General features: G+C 58.2%; 1 protein-coding gene across 1 annotated transcript in view; it reads left to right on the plus strand.

Moving 5' to 3' along the window:
• Positions 1-14,702, plus strand: part of PEA15 (proliferation and apoptosis adaptor protein 15) — a 40,143-nt gene extending 25,441 nt beyond the window's left edge. The window contains 3 exon segments of the mRNA XM_065420533.1: positions 9,129-9,302; positions 12,565-12,720; positions 14,638-14,702. Coding sequence (XP_065276605.1) covers positions 9,129-9,302; positions 12,565-12,720; positions 14,638-14,702 — 395 coding nt within the window.
• Positions 14,703-15,148: the final 446 nt, after the last annotated feature.

Genomic DNA, 15,148 nt, shown 5'->3' on the forward strand with positions numbered 1-15,148 from the left:
GGATCCCTGAGCCCAACACTTGGGTAGATAACGTGATGTCTGGTGAGACAGATACAGCTCTGTCAGTGGAGAGATGCGAGGGAGGTGGGGGCTGCAGAGGAGGAGACTCTCATGCCTGCAGTGGGCAGAGGGTGTGGCTGGAGAGGAGGGAGGAGGCTGTTGCTAGAAGGACAGAAGATGCCTGGATATTCAGCGAGGGGTAAGGGCCCGGGGCCTGGCTGGATCACAGCCTGGAAGGAGTAGATGGGGGGAGATCCTGAACCGAGCAGGCAGACAGTGGGGTTATCTGGGGATGGGAGTGTCTCTGTTTAGCTAATTGTGTATAAAATTCCGGTCCTTCTCCTGGATCTAACATTTCCGGTCTACATCCGGCTGCCCTGTCCCAGTCTCGAGCACTCTTGAGCTCCCCGTAGCAAAAGGAGAGGGTGGGTGCGGCAGGGCAAAGGGCTTTGTAGGGATTGGCTTTGGGTGGAGGCCTGGGTTTCGGGCACCACCACTGCGGGCATGTTCGGCTCCAGGTTTGTGGCTTGGGTCTCTTGTACACTGAGGGGCCCTCTGTGAAAGTCGTGCTGGGATCCCAGTCTGGCTCCAGTGTTTGTTCTCAGTGAATCTGGTTATTCCAGAGGAGATGATGCTCTGTTGGGCAGTGTAGAGATAGGGGCATCCAGCTTTCAGCACCCTCTAGTGGTCATGCCAAGGACAGACTTTCTTAGCTCAGGAAATGCCTCTTGAGAGGGACAAAATAAACCCAGCTGGGCTGTTAGCAGTAAAGCCCGGGGTCTCTGTCCCAAATCTTTACCAAAATTAGGGGGGGTGTATCATGGGTGGGCCGGGACCGAGGTGAGAGTGCTATAGAAGCCCCAGAGACATGGGGATGGAGGGAGACGTTAGAGAGATGAAGGAGTTGGATGGATCCTGGAGAACGATGTGGGGATGGAGGAAGGGAGGGGTAGTTTCTGGGGATGGAGGAATTGGGGCATTGGATATTGGTGGCCAGACGTGATGGATAGATTACATATTGTGATAGGTGATCGCTGGCTGGTTACAATGAAAGGATTGATACTGTGGACAGATGTATGGATTGATGCATAGATTCTGTGGCAGATGGATACTGGGGATGGATGGACAGGTGGATACTGGGGATGGATGGATGGACAGATGGATACTGGGGATGGATGGATAGACAGGCGGATGCTGGGGATGGATGGATGGCTGGATGGATGGAGCCCCACTTTGCCCCCCCACCTGGCTGGCTGCTGGCCTCACTGCCCCCTTTCCATCAGGAAAAGTCAGAGACAATCTGGGCCCTGACAGAACCAACCCCCGCTGTCCTCCCCACATCCCCACCCCATGTCTCTCCAGGCGCCAGGTGTGCGGGATGGGGGGAGGAGGGGCTGCCCCAGGGGAGAAGGAGAGAAAGAAGAAAACAGTAAGTGAAAGAAATAGTGGTTGCCATGGCGACCGTCTTTACCGTCATGGTGGATGGCAGTGGTTTCCAGGGCAACGAAGAGGAAACGAGGCAGCTCAGTGAGAGGGATGGGGGGGCTGGGCTCTGGGGCAATATTGTGCCCTGTTGCCAGAGTTTGGATGCCAGATCTCAGGCCCGGGGAAGCCCCCACAGGTCCCATCTCCTCCCGCACCCAGGGCCCAGCACGAGGTCACCCCTACAGACTTCCCCAGCAGCCCTGTACCCAGCAGCCCAGGACCCCAATGGCACCTCCTTGGGGGGTCTGTACCCTGCAGCCAGATCTGTTCCCCTGTCATGGAGCAACAGGGCTGCCCACCCTTCCCCCGGGGGACTCGCATCAGGGCTCTGAAGATGCTTCTCCCCCTCTGCCATTGCCCAGCCGGGTGGATTTAACCCTTTTCCTCTCTCCCCATAACTCATGCTCCTCCCCTGCCCCCCCTGCCCGCCCCTCTCTGAACTCCCCTCGCTCGGCCGATGTCTTTGTGGCCCCACCGGGGCTGGAACGGGAGAGGGATGAGGCTGGGGGCAGGGGAAGGAGCAGGATACGGTTCCATAAATACCTGTGTGCGGTGCAGTTGTCACGAGGCGGGGGGGTGTTGGTGTCATTCTATTGGGGGGGCATCAGATGTGATGTGTGTGTACTGGGGAGTGTCAGTACGTCTGAGTGTGCTGGGGGTTTTGGGATATGTCTTTGGGGGTGTTAGTAGATGGAGTGCATGTATGCCTGCGTGTATGGGGGCTGTCAGTCGATGGTTTTGTGTGTGTTGGGCGTACTAGAATCTTTTGCCTTTGGGGGGTGTCAGTAGATGATGGGGTGTTGGGGATATCAGGATAGGTGTGAGTGCTTGGGCAGAATCGGTTCAGCCCTGTCTCTCTCTCCATAGGCAGATGGGGTGCTCAGCACTCGGGGGAAGGGAGGCACGTGTGGATAGGGGTGAGTGTGCAGTGAAGTATGACCTGATTGTGTGTGTCGCGGTGTCTCCAGCGCTCTGCTCTGTGCAGCTCCCATCTCTGTCAGAACCAATGAGTATCACATGAATCACAGCCCAGCCGGCCCGATCCCACTGATGCCACAGCCCTAGTGTGCTCGCTGCACTGTGTGTGTGTGCGTGGCCGTGTGTGCGCACACACGTGGAGTGACTGTGGAGGGTGTATGGCACTGTGTCAGGGTGTGTGTGCAGGGGAGTGATGGGCTAGGGAGAGCAGAGTGATGCTGTTTGCTCTGTGTGTGCGCCCACTTGGGCTTTGTGTCATTGTGTAGGGCGTGTGTTTGAGGGGTCAGTGTCTGAGCTCGGAAGAGTGCATCAGAGTAATGGTGTCTATGGTGTGTATGTCATTGTGTAGGGGTATGTGAGTGTGTGGCATTGTGCAGAGTTGTGTGTATGAGAATAATTGTGTAGGAATGTGTGTTGTGTACTGATGGGGGTATGAGTGTAAGTGAGCAGGGGTATGGGTGTGATTGTGCTGGGGTGCGAGTGTGATTTGACAGGGCTGTGGGAATGGGTGTGATTGTGATGGGGGGTGTAAGTGTGATTTGATAGGGCTGTGGGAATGGGTGTGATTGTGGGGGGGAGTTAGTGAGTGTGCAGGGCTCGGAGTATCCCACAAAATAGCAGTGTAGGTGTGCATGAGTGTGTGCGGTGGGGTGTACGAGCAAGCTGGGAGGACTGGGAGAGCTCCAGTGTCTGCCATGGGCTCCGTGTGTTGCTACTTGGGAAGATGAATGCCTGGGTCTGGTCACCAGCCCTGGCGTCTCCTCCCTACTGAGCAGCCTCCCAGCTAGGAACAAGTGTCACCAAATGGCGTGTTTATCAACGGGGGAGGGGGCGTCTTTCTTATCCAGGTCACTGGTTTGGTGCCTCGCCTTAATCTGCCAAAAACTGTCTGAAAATCCGGCCATTCCCCCAAATCCATGGGTCATTAGCAGCTGGATCGGAGCAGAAATAACAGGGTAGCAGTATAATGAGAGAGAGAGAGAGAGCAAGAATGCGGGGGAGGGGCAGTTCATTCCAACCGTTCCCTCCATTCTTGAAAATGAACAAACCCCTCCTCGGTGTGTGTACATGCACGCACACACACATACACATGCGCGCACACACACTTACATACGCATGCACGCACACTCACATACACACACACATGCGCGCGCACACACACACTCAATCACATACACACTCATTCACTCACATACTCACTCACTCGCACACACACACATACACACGCGCACACACTCATGCTCACCCCGCTCTGCCCCTCCCCCAGCTCCTGCTGGGCAGTCTCATCTGGATGACAAAACCAGTGACATTTTCCCCAGGAAATTGGCAGATTTCTGCCTCCTGGGACAAAACTCAGCAGCAGTAAAACCCTGGGCTCTGGCTGCGTTTGTCAGGAAAGCCAGGCTGGCCAGTGCCACTGGTGAAAATTGTGCCTGCAGAATCTTTATGTGTAGGGATTGTTTGGGCTCCAGGTCCCACATATCTGTGCGGATCCCAGAGCAAGCCCTGGGATTTGAACTCTGATCTCTAACCTGTGCCTCGGGCTGGGACTAACAGACCCCTCAGGAGTCTGTGCCAACCTGGAAGCAATGCAGAGTGCAGGTGGGGGTTATTAGGGGAGTTTGTCTGGACTAAGGTAAAATCAATGGAATAGGTTCAGAACCATGGGGAATCCAGCAGCCCCGAACTTCCTGCTTTAGGATTGAAAGTTCCCAGAGTGGCTGTTATCGGATTTGGAGCAAACTGATCTTCCTATGCCCCCCAGGCACGCTCAGCTGCCAGGCAGCCATCCACAGGTGCACGCACTTGTACCCATAGGCAAACACCTATAGAGAGACACCCACAGCCCTAGACATCTCCACTCATACACATGCTTATCACATAGGCCTGCTATAGACTGCTTACGTGCTGCTGCCTGACAGCCCGGTGCTCTCAAAGCTTTGCCGGAGTCTGCACCCAAAGGGCCGTGGTGCTCAGAGTGAGCTGCGTGGGCAGGTGGCAGACCTGTCAAACCTGCCCTTTAATCTTGTGCATAAGAAAGACGGGTCGGCGCCTGCTGGAATTGCTGAAGTGGAGGTGACAGAGCTAAGGAGGGTCCAGCTGCTGGCTTGGAAATCTCTAGGGATCTTGTTTTCCTTTTCATTACACACCTGCCCAGAATTGTGCCTGCTACCAAGGGCAATATCTGGAAAATACTGCCCAGTGTCTGCCCACCAACACCCTGTGCCCAAGGGGACATCTCACCCCCACCTGAGAGACCATTTCTTGCCTTTAGAGCTCTGGCTGCGGAGCATTTTATATCAGTCCCTCACAGAGACAGGGGTTAGCCACAAAGTCTCTGGTTTCTGAATGGATGCCACTACTGACACCATAGAGTTTAAGGTCAGAAGAGACCACCAGATCATCTAGTCCGACCTCCTCCATGGTACAGGCCGCCAACCCCACCAACACCCGCACATTAAACCCAACAGCCAAAGTTAAACCCCTCTGCAATGTCAGAGGGAAAGTTCCTTCCTGACTCAGTGAGACCCTGAGCAGGTGAGCAAGAACCAGCCAGTCTGGGAGAGAATGCTGGATGCCATCCCAGAGCCCTGGCCCTCCCCGTCCAGTGTCCTGTTCCCAGCTGTGGCCATCCCTGATGCTTCAGAGGAAGGAGATATAAAAAACAAACAGAGAATACATTGCAGGGGCAGCGGGGATGGGAGAATCCCTTCCTGACCCTTGCAGGCAGCCGTCTGAAACCCTGAAGCATGCCCTTTTAGGGACAGAAGACATGAACCAGAAGTGAGGCCCATGGCTGCTGAGCCCTGCCCCCCACCATCACAAGCAACCCCATCGTACGATCGCACTCGTAAATTTATCCAGCTCTCTCTTAATGTGAATTGTTTGCTCCCAGCCCCCAACTCCTAGGAGAGGCTGTTCCAGAACCTCCCCCTTCTGAGGGTTAGAGACCTTCTTCTAATTACCAGCCTGAATTTGTTCTTTAGTTTATATTCATTTGTTCTTATGGCAACATTGTTCTTTAGCCTAAAAGCTCTTCCCTGCCCTGGTATTAACCCCCCCCCCCCCCCGATGTATTTAGAGAGAGCGATCATAGCCCCCGTCAGCTTTCCTTTTGCTAAGAAAGCCCAACTCTTCCAGTCTCCTCTCCTAAGACAGGTCTCCATTTCCCTGTCCCCTGTCCCTCCTAGCAGCTCTGCTCTGCACCTGTCCAGGTCAAATTCATCTTTCTTGAACATGGGTGGCCAGAACTGGACACAGTATTCCAAAGGAGGTTTCCCCAGTGCCTTGTACACTGGCCCTAATACTTCTCTCTCTCTCTCTCTCTCTCTCTCTCTCCTGAAAATGCATCCACCCTGGCTATGTTGTTCCACTCGTTATTTATCCCCACTGTTAAAAATGCGCGCCTTATTTCCAGTCTGAATTTGTCCCACTTCATTTTCTAGCCATTGGATCGTGTTAGACCTTTCTCTGCTAGATTGAAAAGCCCGCTATTAAATATATGTTCTCAGTGTAGGTACTTATAGGCTGTAATCAAATCACCACGTAACCTTCTCTTTGTTAAGCTAAATAAATCGCGCTCCTTGAGTCTGTCACTGTCAGGCAGGTTTTCTAATCCTTTAATTGTTCTCGTGGCTCTTCTCTGAGCCCTCTCCAGTTTGTCAACATCCTTCGTGAACTGTGGGCACGAGAATTGGACACAGGATCCCAGCAACAGTCACACTAGTGCCAGATACAGAGATAACATAACCTCTCTGCTCCTACTCGAGATTCCCGTTTATGCCTCCAATGATCACATTAGCTCTTTTGGCCACAACATCACAGTGGGAGCTGTTTATGTTCTGCTGATTATCCACCACAGCCCCCAAATCTTTTTCAGTCACTGCTTCCCAGGGTAGTGTCCCCCATCCTGTAAGTACGGCTACACTCTTCCTAGATGTACACATTTACCTTTAGCCGTATTAAAATGCATATTGTTTGCTTGCACCCAGTTTATCAAGCGATCCAGATTGCGCTGTGACAGTGACCTGTCTTCTTCATTATTTACCACTTCACTTTTTGTGTCATCTGCAAACTTTATCAGTGAGGATTTGATGTTTTCGTCCAGGGCATTGATACAAATGTTAAATAGGGTAGGGCCAAGAACTGATCCCTGCGGGACCCCCATGAAAACACACCCACTTAATGATGATTCTCCATTTACAGTTACATTTTGAGACTAATCACTTAGCCAGCTTTTAATCCATTTACTGTTTGCAGTGTTAATTCTAGATCAGTCTAGTTTTTTTAATCAAAATGTCTTGCAGGATCACGTCAAACGCCTTGCAGAAGTCTCCGTATATTACAACAACACTGTTTACCTTTATCAACAAAACATGTAATCTCATCAAAAACCCGGCATCACGTTAGTCTGACAGGATCTATATTTCATAAACCCATGCTGATTGGCATTAATTATATTACCCTCCTTTCATTCTCTAAATTCTAAACTTAATTCTCTCTCCTCCTCTGTCGCTTCCAACTGATATGCCGCCAGCTCGTAGCAGAAATTATTATCATGAGCCCCTAAGTGCATGACTTCGCACTTGGTACAATTGAATTTCATCCCATTTCTGTCACTCTTGTCTCCAAGGTCATCTCACAATTCTTGTATAATATTCCGGCTCTCCTCTGTATGGGTGATGCCTCCCCTCTTTGAATCATCAGCAAAATAACCTCCCTCCAGCCTGATCTTTCACCTTTCAGCACATCCCATAGGAACAGGCTAATCACCCGTTCTGTGAAAAAGCATTTCCTCTGATCACTTGTGAATTTCACCCTTTCCCATGTCAGTGACTGTCTCTCGTTGAAACAGGGAGAACAGCCCTGGATCTCCCTTCTCGATCCCATTCAGGATTTTATCACATCCCCTCTCTAAGGGGAACAGTCCAGATCTCTTCAGTCTCTCCTCCGAGGGGTGTCCTCAGGCTCCTAGCATCCCCCAGTTGGTGTTGGACACAGAGACAAAACCCAAGAGGTTCAACCAATCCGCTGTTTACTGCAGCCTCCCAGAGACTGCACCACGACCGGATCCAGTCTGTTCCCTTGCTGGAGAGCGGGTCCCTTCGTAGCACAAAGCCCCAGGCATTGCAGGTCTAGTACACCAGGTCCTCAAGCGGAAACCGAGTCCCCAAAGCCATTGTAGTTGCTCCTCCGTCTGTACGGCAGTAGCAGGCTGTTGTAGGAGCGAGAGTCGGCCATGGCGGGGGGGGAGCGTGGGGGCCCACGGAGTGACCTCAGGGCGATATTAGTACAGAAGGGCTTTGGTGGTGAAGCACACCTTGCCTCCCAGCCCTGTTCCCCTGCCCCCTTGGCAGCGCCGTTCTGCCCCCCTGCCCCCCTCCTCCTGCTCGCTCAAGGCCTGTGCCTGTACCTGGAGCAGCCTCCTTCACGCACCCCCTGCTCGCGGAGGTGGAATTGAACCTGGGGGGATTCTGTGTGGGGGCTGTTGGGCACGGTCAGGCCTTGGGGTTCTCCCAGGCTCGGAGGAAGCCCCATAGATGGCCAGTGCAGGGACCTGGCTAGCGCTGTCTATGCTTAGCACAGTCTGCAAGGGGGGCTGGCATCACCCAGGGGATGGGCTTAGGGGTAAGGATGCCAGGAGCCAGTTCCCAGCTCTGCCATTGTTCTAAGGCGTGTCGGGGGGGAAATCCCGACCCCCTCAGAGCCTCAGTTTCCCCATCTGTAGCAGGGGATCGTGTCGCGCGCTCAGCGGTGCGGGGGCACGCAGAGTCAGAGGCTGCGTCTGAAAAGCTGGAGCAAAGTGACTGCGCAAACTGGGCTCCCTGTTTGTTGCCTTATCCACACCCCCGCCCCACCCCCACTGGTCTCAAAGCACCGTGCGGGGTGTGGGGGGGTGGGTCTCAATCCCCATGGCAGGTTTCGAGGGGGAGGGGGAGGCCAGGTCAGCGGGTGAGGGCTGCTAACCCTGCCTTCCCTCATCATTGCAGCCCAGATGCTCCCTGCCCTGGTGCTCCCGGCTCCTGGCACAGAGCCGCTGAATCTTTCTGCCAAGGGTTTAACTTTTAAAGGCCTTCGCAGCCACCAACCACCAGTGAGGCGGGACTGGAGGGGGAAGACAGGAGCCTGACAGTCCGTGGGCCCGATCCTGGGCCGAGTCCCCAGAGAGTTCCCCCACCAGCAGGCCTGTCTAGGGCAGAGTGGGGGGCTCAGTCTCTGTGGCCCAGTGGGTCCTTGGTCCCCTGTGCACCGGAGAAGTGCTGTGGTGTTGAGAGGGAGGGAGGCACTGGGCTGGGCGTCCTGGGGTGACCTAGGGAAGTCCCTATGCCTGTCTTCTCTGTCCAGATTGTCTGGGGCAGGGACTGTATCGGTACAGCGCCTGGCACAGTGGGGCCCTGGTGTCAGCCCCGGGCACTTCCAGGAGGTAGATCCCAGTGACAGTGTTAACGTATCTGGGGTCGGGGCTAACGGCGTTTCTGATGTGGACATGTGGGACCTGGGCCTAGACCGCCCCAAATTCATTGCCCTGGGCACTGGGCTGAAACCCCTCCCAGCTGGTTGCACCCGGGTGCCATTGGCAAGGGGAGGCGGCTCCCAGCTCGGGTCGGTAACTGGCCTGCCAGGGCTGGGTCTAACCGGGCTGCTGTCCGTGTGCTCCCCTGCAGCAATGGCGGAGTACTGCAGCCTGCTGAAGGAGCTGGCGGAGAACATCACCAATGAGGACCTGGACCAGCTGAAGTCGGCCTGCAAGGAGGACATCCCTAGTGAGAAGCACGAGGCGATCACCACGAGCAAAGACTGGTTCAGTTTCCTGGAGGAGCACAACAAGCTGGACAAAGGTGAGCGTGTGCACGGCTGGCGCCGCTCGGTCCTGCTAGCCCAGCCCTGCGCTGCCCCCGTGCACAGTTCGGCTCACGCCCCTCAGGCCCGAGCCCTGTTCCTGAATTGCGGGCGGCACTGCAGGCTGCTAAGTGAGCTTTGACTCCCCGACCCAGTGTCCGTGTTGCCCGACACAGTTATTGTCGGAGCCCCACTCCTCTCTAGGGCTTTGCCCAATGGCTGGGTCCCTGTTGGTAGATATTGGGGATGGAAGGACAGATAGATCCAATGGATGGGTGGATGCCTCAGAGATCCGTCCCTCTCCATCAATGCCCCCCTCCCCGTCTCTCTCTCTCTGAGAGATGGCTCCGGTTTATTTTATGCCCTGGGGCTGGTGCCTGCCCTCAGCGAATGGCTGGTGAGGATGGATATTTCCATAGCCCATTCATTTGTCCAAGGGTTGATCCCCTGGCCCAGCACTGAGATGCAGCCACTTCTGGGCTGGGACCTGGCAGATTGTTTCACCGATGCAGCACAGGAGTTCAGGTCGGGGAGAGAAAAATAGTCCACTGAACAACTGAAACCACCGTCTGATTCTCCCCTCCCAGAATGGGGCCAGGACACCTGGGTTCCTCCCTCCCAGTGCCATGGGACCCTTAATGACATCTTTTATAGGACAACACCCACCTGCCAAAGGAGGCTGGATCATCAACACTGCAGCTTGCAGGCCAAGGGGGGCTCCTATCCATGTGCAAGGGGGTGCCCCATTGGGGGGTAGGCGAGGGCGGTGTCCCTCCCAATTCCTGACTGAGGCTTCCAAGCAAAGTGACATGACCCACCCCACACCCTGAGAATCCATGTGGAGCCCAGTGCATGCTGGGACAGCCCTTTGCGGGGGGCTGGCACTTCAGCTCCTGGTGCAAATGGCCGATTCACACCAGCCACGGGCTGATCTCAGGAGCTCTGTGTCTGCGAGTGGCCCCTGCATCCACACGGCGATTTGCAGCAGCTGCAGGGAGAACACAGGCAGCGCCACCCCAGGAAGCAGATTGCCCCAGGGTCTCTACCAGCCCTCCTTCCCCAGCCAGGGAGACCTGAAGGTGAAAGCAGCCCAGCCCTGTGAGTCAGCCCAGCGGCCTTGGGAACAGCCAGTCCCAGTTCCCAGGAGAGACAGTGACTCAGCAGGCCCAGCCAGGAGACGTGTTCCTGGGAGGTGAAAGTGGTACATGGATGGCGCATGTGTGTGCGTCTGAAGGGGGCAGGGGGGCTCTGCTCCCCAGGGTGCAGAGGAGAACATGCACACCAGGCACTGACAGACTGAGCCCTTCCCTGTCCGTCTTCTGGGGGTCGGTCCCCTAGATGCAGGCTTTGCACTGTAAGGAGCTGGTTAGTTCTCACTGCTGCCTGGATGCAGAACTGAGCATGGGCTCTGTACGACAAGGTGCCAGTGGGGATTCTCCTGTAGCTCGGGCGAGGGGAGCAGGAGGAGCCGTCCCCCAGGTGGCCGTGGAGTTCCAAGTGAGCACGGCCCAGAAAGAGATGTGAAGTGCTAGGCAGGGCTGGGATTATTTGCAGTGGGGCAAAACGCAGCCCAGACCGGAGTGACTTCAGTTTCCCAAGCGAAAGGTGATGGTGTCCCCATTATACAGATGGGGAAACTGAGGCATAGCGGCTTGGTGGGTGCTGTGCTGCAGGAGGTGCTGCCATCTTTCAGATGAGAGAGAGAGAACAGCTGCCAAGGCCCTTTGCTGGGCTCAGAATATTAGCCCCTCTGGGTCGTTTCCGGCTCCCTGCAATCCCAGTCAGAGACGGGATTTGCCGATGCCCCTCAATCCCGACCCGTAACCCCCTGCTATCCCAGCCCTGGGTCCCCCATCCCCCCCCCAGCTCTGTCAGTGCCCCTCAATCCCCACCCGCAGCCCCCTGCTATCCCAGCCCTGGGTCCCCCCCCACAGCTCTGCCAGTGCCCCTCAATCCCGACCCGTAACCCCCTGCTATCCCAGCCCTGGGTCCCCCATCCCCCTGCTATCCCAGCCCTGGGTCCCCCATCCCCCTCACAGCTCTGCCAGTGCCCCTCAATCCTGCCCCGCGGCGCCCTGCTATCCCAGCCCTGGGCCCCCCATCTCCCCCACAGCTCTGCCAGTGCCCCTCAATCCCGCCCCGCGGCGCCCTGCTATCCCAGCCCTGAGCTTCCCCCACCACACACACACAGCTCTGCTGATGCCCCGCAATCCCGACCCACAGGCCCCTGCTATGCCAGTTCTGGGCTCCTCCTTCCACAGCTGTGCCAGTGCCCCCCAATCCCAACCTGCAGCCCCCCAGCTTTGTCAGTCTTTGCCCTATGCACAGATCCCCACTGGAGGGGCTGCTGGTTCCCTGGCAGACAGGGGCCTGTACTGAGCCCTTGTGGCTTTTCTCTCCCACTCCTGGGGAAACCACAGCATCTCCTGTCTCATTGTTAAAGGAAACTCAGATCAGTGCAACCTTTCTCCCGAGCGGGAGGGGACAGGCCGCTTCCCAAGCCCGCCCTGCGCCCACACGCACAGTATGCGTGGGTCAGTTCAGTGCGGCGAGCCGAGGCGCTGGGTGTGGGGGGACGGGACGACCCCCGGCCGGGCTCACACACTGTTTGGGGTCTAACCCCCCTGGCCCTCGGACCTCAGGCTCCGGCTCCAGCTCTGTTTGAGGTGGCGTCTGGTCTGATCCCTGTGTGTGTGTGGGACCCGCACCCCTCTCTGTGTGCGGGACCTTGGGTAGAGAGCGGCTGCAGCAGCTGCTCTCTGGCTCAGGCTGGGGGTTGGGCTCCCTCTCCCACCTCTGGGTCTCAGTCCCCGATTCTGGGTTTGGGGGGAGCCAGTTGCACCCAGCTCTCACCCCTCCCCCGCCCCTGCTGGGCTCTCACCCCCACCCCTCCTCCCCCACCCAGTTCTTATCCTCCCTCCCCCATCCCTGCCAGGCACGCACTCACCCTCCCTCCCCCGCCCTTGCCTCTCACCCCACCCCCATCCCTGCCGGGCTCTCACCCTCCCTCCCCCGCCCTTGCCTCTCACCCTGCCCCCATCCCTGCCGGGCTCTCACCCTCCCTCCCCCATCCCTGCCTCTCACCCCGCCCCCATCCCTGCCAGGCTCTCACCCCCACCCTCCCTCCCCCACCACTGCTGGGCTCTCACCCCCCTCCCCATCCCTGCCGGGCTCTCACCCCCACCCATCCTCCCCCACCCAGCTCTCACCTTCCCTCCCCCATCCCTGACCGGCTCTCACCCCCATGCTGTGCCCACACAGACAACCTCTCGTACATCGAGCACATCTTTGAGATCTCGCGGCGCCCGGACCTGCTGACCGTGGTGGTGGAGTACCGCACCCAGGTGCTGAAGATCTCCGAGGAGGACGAGGTGGACACCAAGCTGACCCGCATTCCCAGCGCCAAGAAGTACAAAGGTCAGAGCCCCCCCTACACACACAAGGGCAAGACCATCCCCCACCCATGGGACACGAGACCCCGGGCTCCCTCCCCTCAGGGTTTGGCTGGGGTGTGAGGTGCCCCTAGCGTCCCCTCTTGGGTGCTGCTGCAGAGGTGGCAGGAGACGTGGGGCGTTGGTCCCTGACTGGGGTTATTGGGAAAGGCCAGATGCTGGGGAGAAGGGCGTTTCCCAGTAGCCAGGGCACGGGGGAGCAGTGTGAGAGACTTGGGGCAGGGTGTTTGTGGGAGAATGCAGAGCGACAGTAGGGTTGGCAACTTTCTATTGGCACAAAACTGAACACCCTACCCTGCCCCTTCCCTGAGGCCCTGCCCCCTACCCCGCCCCTTCCCTGAGGCCCCATCCCCACTCACTACATTCCTCCTCCCTCAGTGGCTCGCTCTCCTCCGCCCTCACTCACTTTCACTGGGCTGGGGCAGGGGGTTGGGGTGTGGGAGGGAGGGAGGGCTCAGGCTGGGGGTCGGGGCTGAGGGATTTGGAGTATGGGAGGGGGCTGCGGGTGAGGGCTCTGGGGTGGGGCTGAGGGGTTCAGGGTGTGGGAGGATGCTCTGGGCTGGGGGTTGATGTGCTGGTGGGGTGAGGGCTCTGGGGTCCAGGAGGGGGACAGGAAGCTCCATGGTGTGCACTGCTCTCGCCCGCAGGCACCGCCCCCCCAGCTCCCATTGGCCGGAAACCGGCCAATGGAAGTGCAGAGCCGGTGCTTGGGGCAGGGGCAGCGTACGGAGCTCTGTGGTCCCCCCGCCCAGGAGCCGGACCTGCTGGCTGCTTCCGGGGCGCAGCGCAGTGCCCCAGGCCAGGTAGGGACTAGCCTGCCTTAGCTCCGCAGCACTGCCAACTGGACTTTTAACGGCCTGGTGGGCGGTGCTGACCGGAGCCGCCAGGGTCCCTTTTTGACCGGGTGTTTCGGTCAAAAACCGGACACCTGGTCACCCTAGGCAACAGGCACTAGGGAGACAGGGCTGGTCTTTGCCACAGTCTTTCCGCCCACCTCACCCCCCCTCACTGCGATAGTCCCGCCTTCCCCTCCGGGCCCCAGCAGGATGGCACCCACAGTAACCAGGCCAGCACCTCCTCCTCCCACGACACTCCCGGCACCTGCAGTTGCCAGTGGGGCTGAGGGACGGGATGGGGGTGGAGGGGCAGCGCTGCCTGGTGCTGGCTCCCTGGGCTTCAAGTAGCAGCAACGTCTCTCTAGGCTTGGATCCCCCCTGCGGGGGCTGAGTGACGGGGGTGAGGGGGAGCTGAGTGACTTTGCTGAAGGGGGACCAGACCTTCCAGTGAGGATCCAATGGCAAGGCCCAGGGGGACTCAGCCTGGACCTGGGAGCCTGAGCGCTGGGTTAGGGGATGGGGGGCCCCCCTCCGCTGCCCAAATTTAACCCTGCTCCTGCCGTTGTGGGAGCCCAAACACGGCAGGCAGCGTTGGGGTCGGCGGGGGGCTGTGACCGACGCGAACAGTCCCACAGGGCAGCGCGGGACCCGCCTGGCACCAGCCCCGTGGCCGCAGCGGGGTCACAAGGATGCATCTTTCCTCCATCTGCGATTTCCGCGGGGAGCCCCGCGTGGGTCTACGGGCAGCGGAGGAAGGGGCCATTCCTGGGGTTCCCCGGTCTGAGCCCCCCCTTGTTTCAGAGGCACGGAGCCACCTGCCGGCGCTCAAGCCCAGGACGTGTCCAGAACCGAGCAGGGCCCTGGGCCTGGACCCCCGCTCCTGGCACTGCCGGCCCTTAGCTGCTGTGTGGGATTCCCCCTGGGGGTGACATCCCTCACAGTCCTACAGAGCCCAGGGCAGGCCAGCCTATGGGTTAAATGGGGGGGGTAGTGAGGAAATCCCCCCCCAGCACCCCCATTCACTCTCCTCCCCTATCTCTCTGCAGACATCATCCGGCAGCCCTCGGAAGAAGAGATCATCAAACTGGCCCCCCCACCCAAGAAAGCCTGAGGGGGGGGGGAGGAGGAAGAAGGGGTCGGCTGCCAGGCCCACCACTTTACCCCACCCCCACCCCCGCTCCACCACCTTCATCCCCTCCCCCACCCCGCCAGCCCCGCTCGCCCCCCCTCCCCCGCCACTCCTCACCTCCTGCCACCCGATGGTGTGGGGAGAGCTTGGGTCACTAACACAGTCCTAATGCCCCCCTCCCCTGCATGTGTCTGGCCTTGGGGATGGGAGGGCTGATACGGATGAGCCCCGGGGGATGGGGGGGGGGGGACATTCCTATGCAAGCGGAGATCCATGCCTCCCCCGCTCCCAGGCTGGGTCTGCACTCATGCATGCCCTCTTGTTAGGGGAGATGGGGCTGGATCCGAAGGGAACATCCCCCAGAGGAGAGCCCGGAGGGGGGAGGGAGCTGAGGAAGGAAAAGAGAGAGGGGGGGAGGGCAGGGAAAG

The sequence above is a fragment of the Emys orbicularis genome, chromosome 20 (genome assembly GCF_028017835.1).
Source record: "Emys orbicularis isolate rEmyOrb1 chromosome 20, rEmyOrb1.hap1, whole genome shotgun sequence".
Lineage (NCBI taxonomy): Eukaryota > Metazoa > Chordata > Testudines > Emydidae > Emys > Emys orbicularis.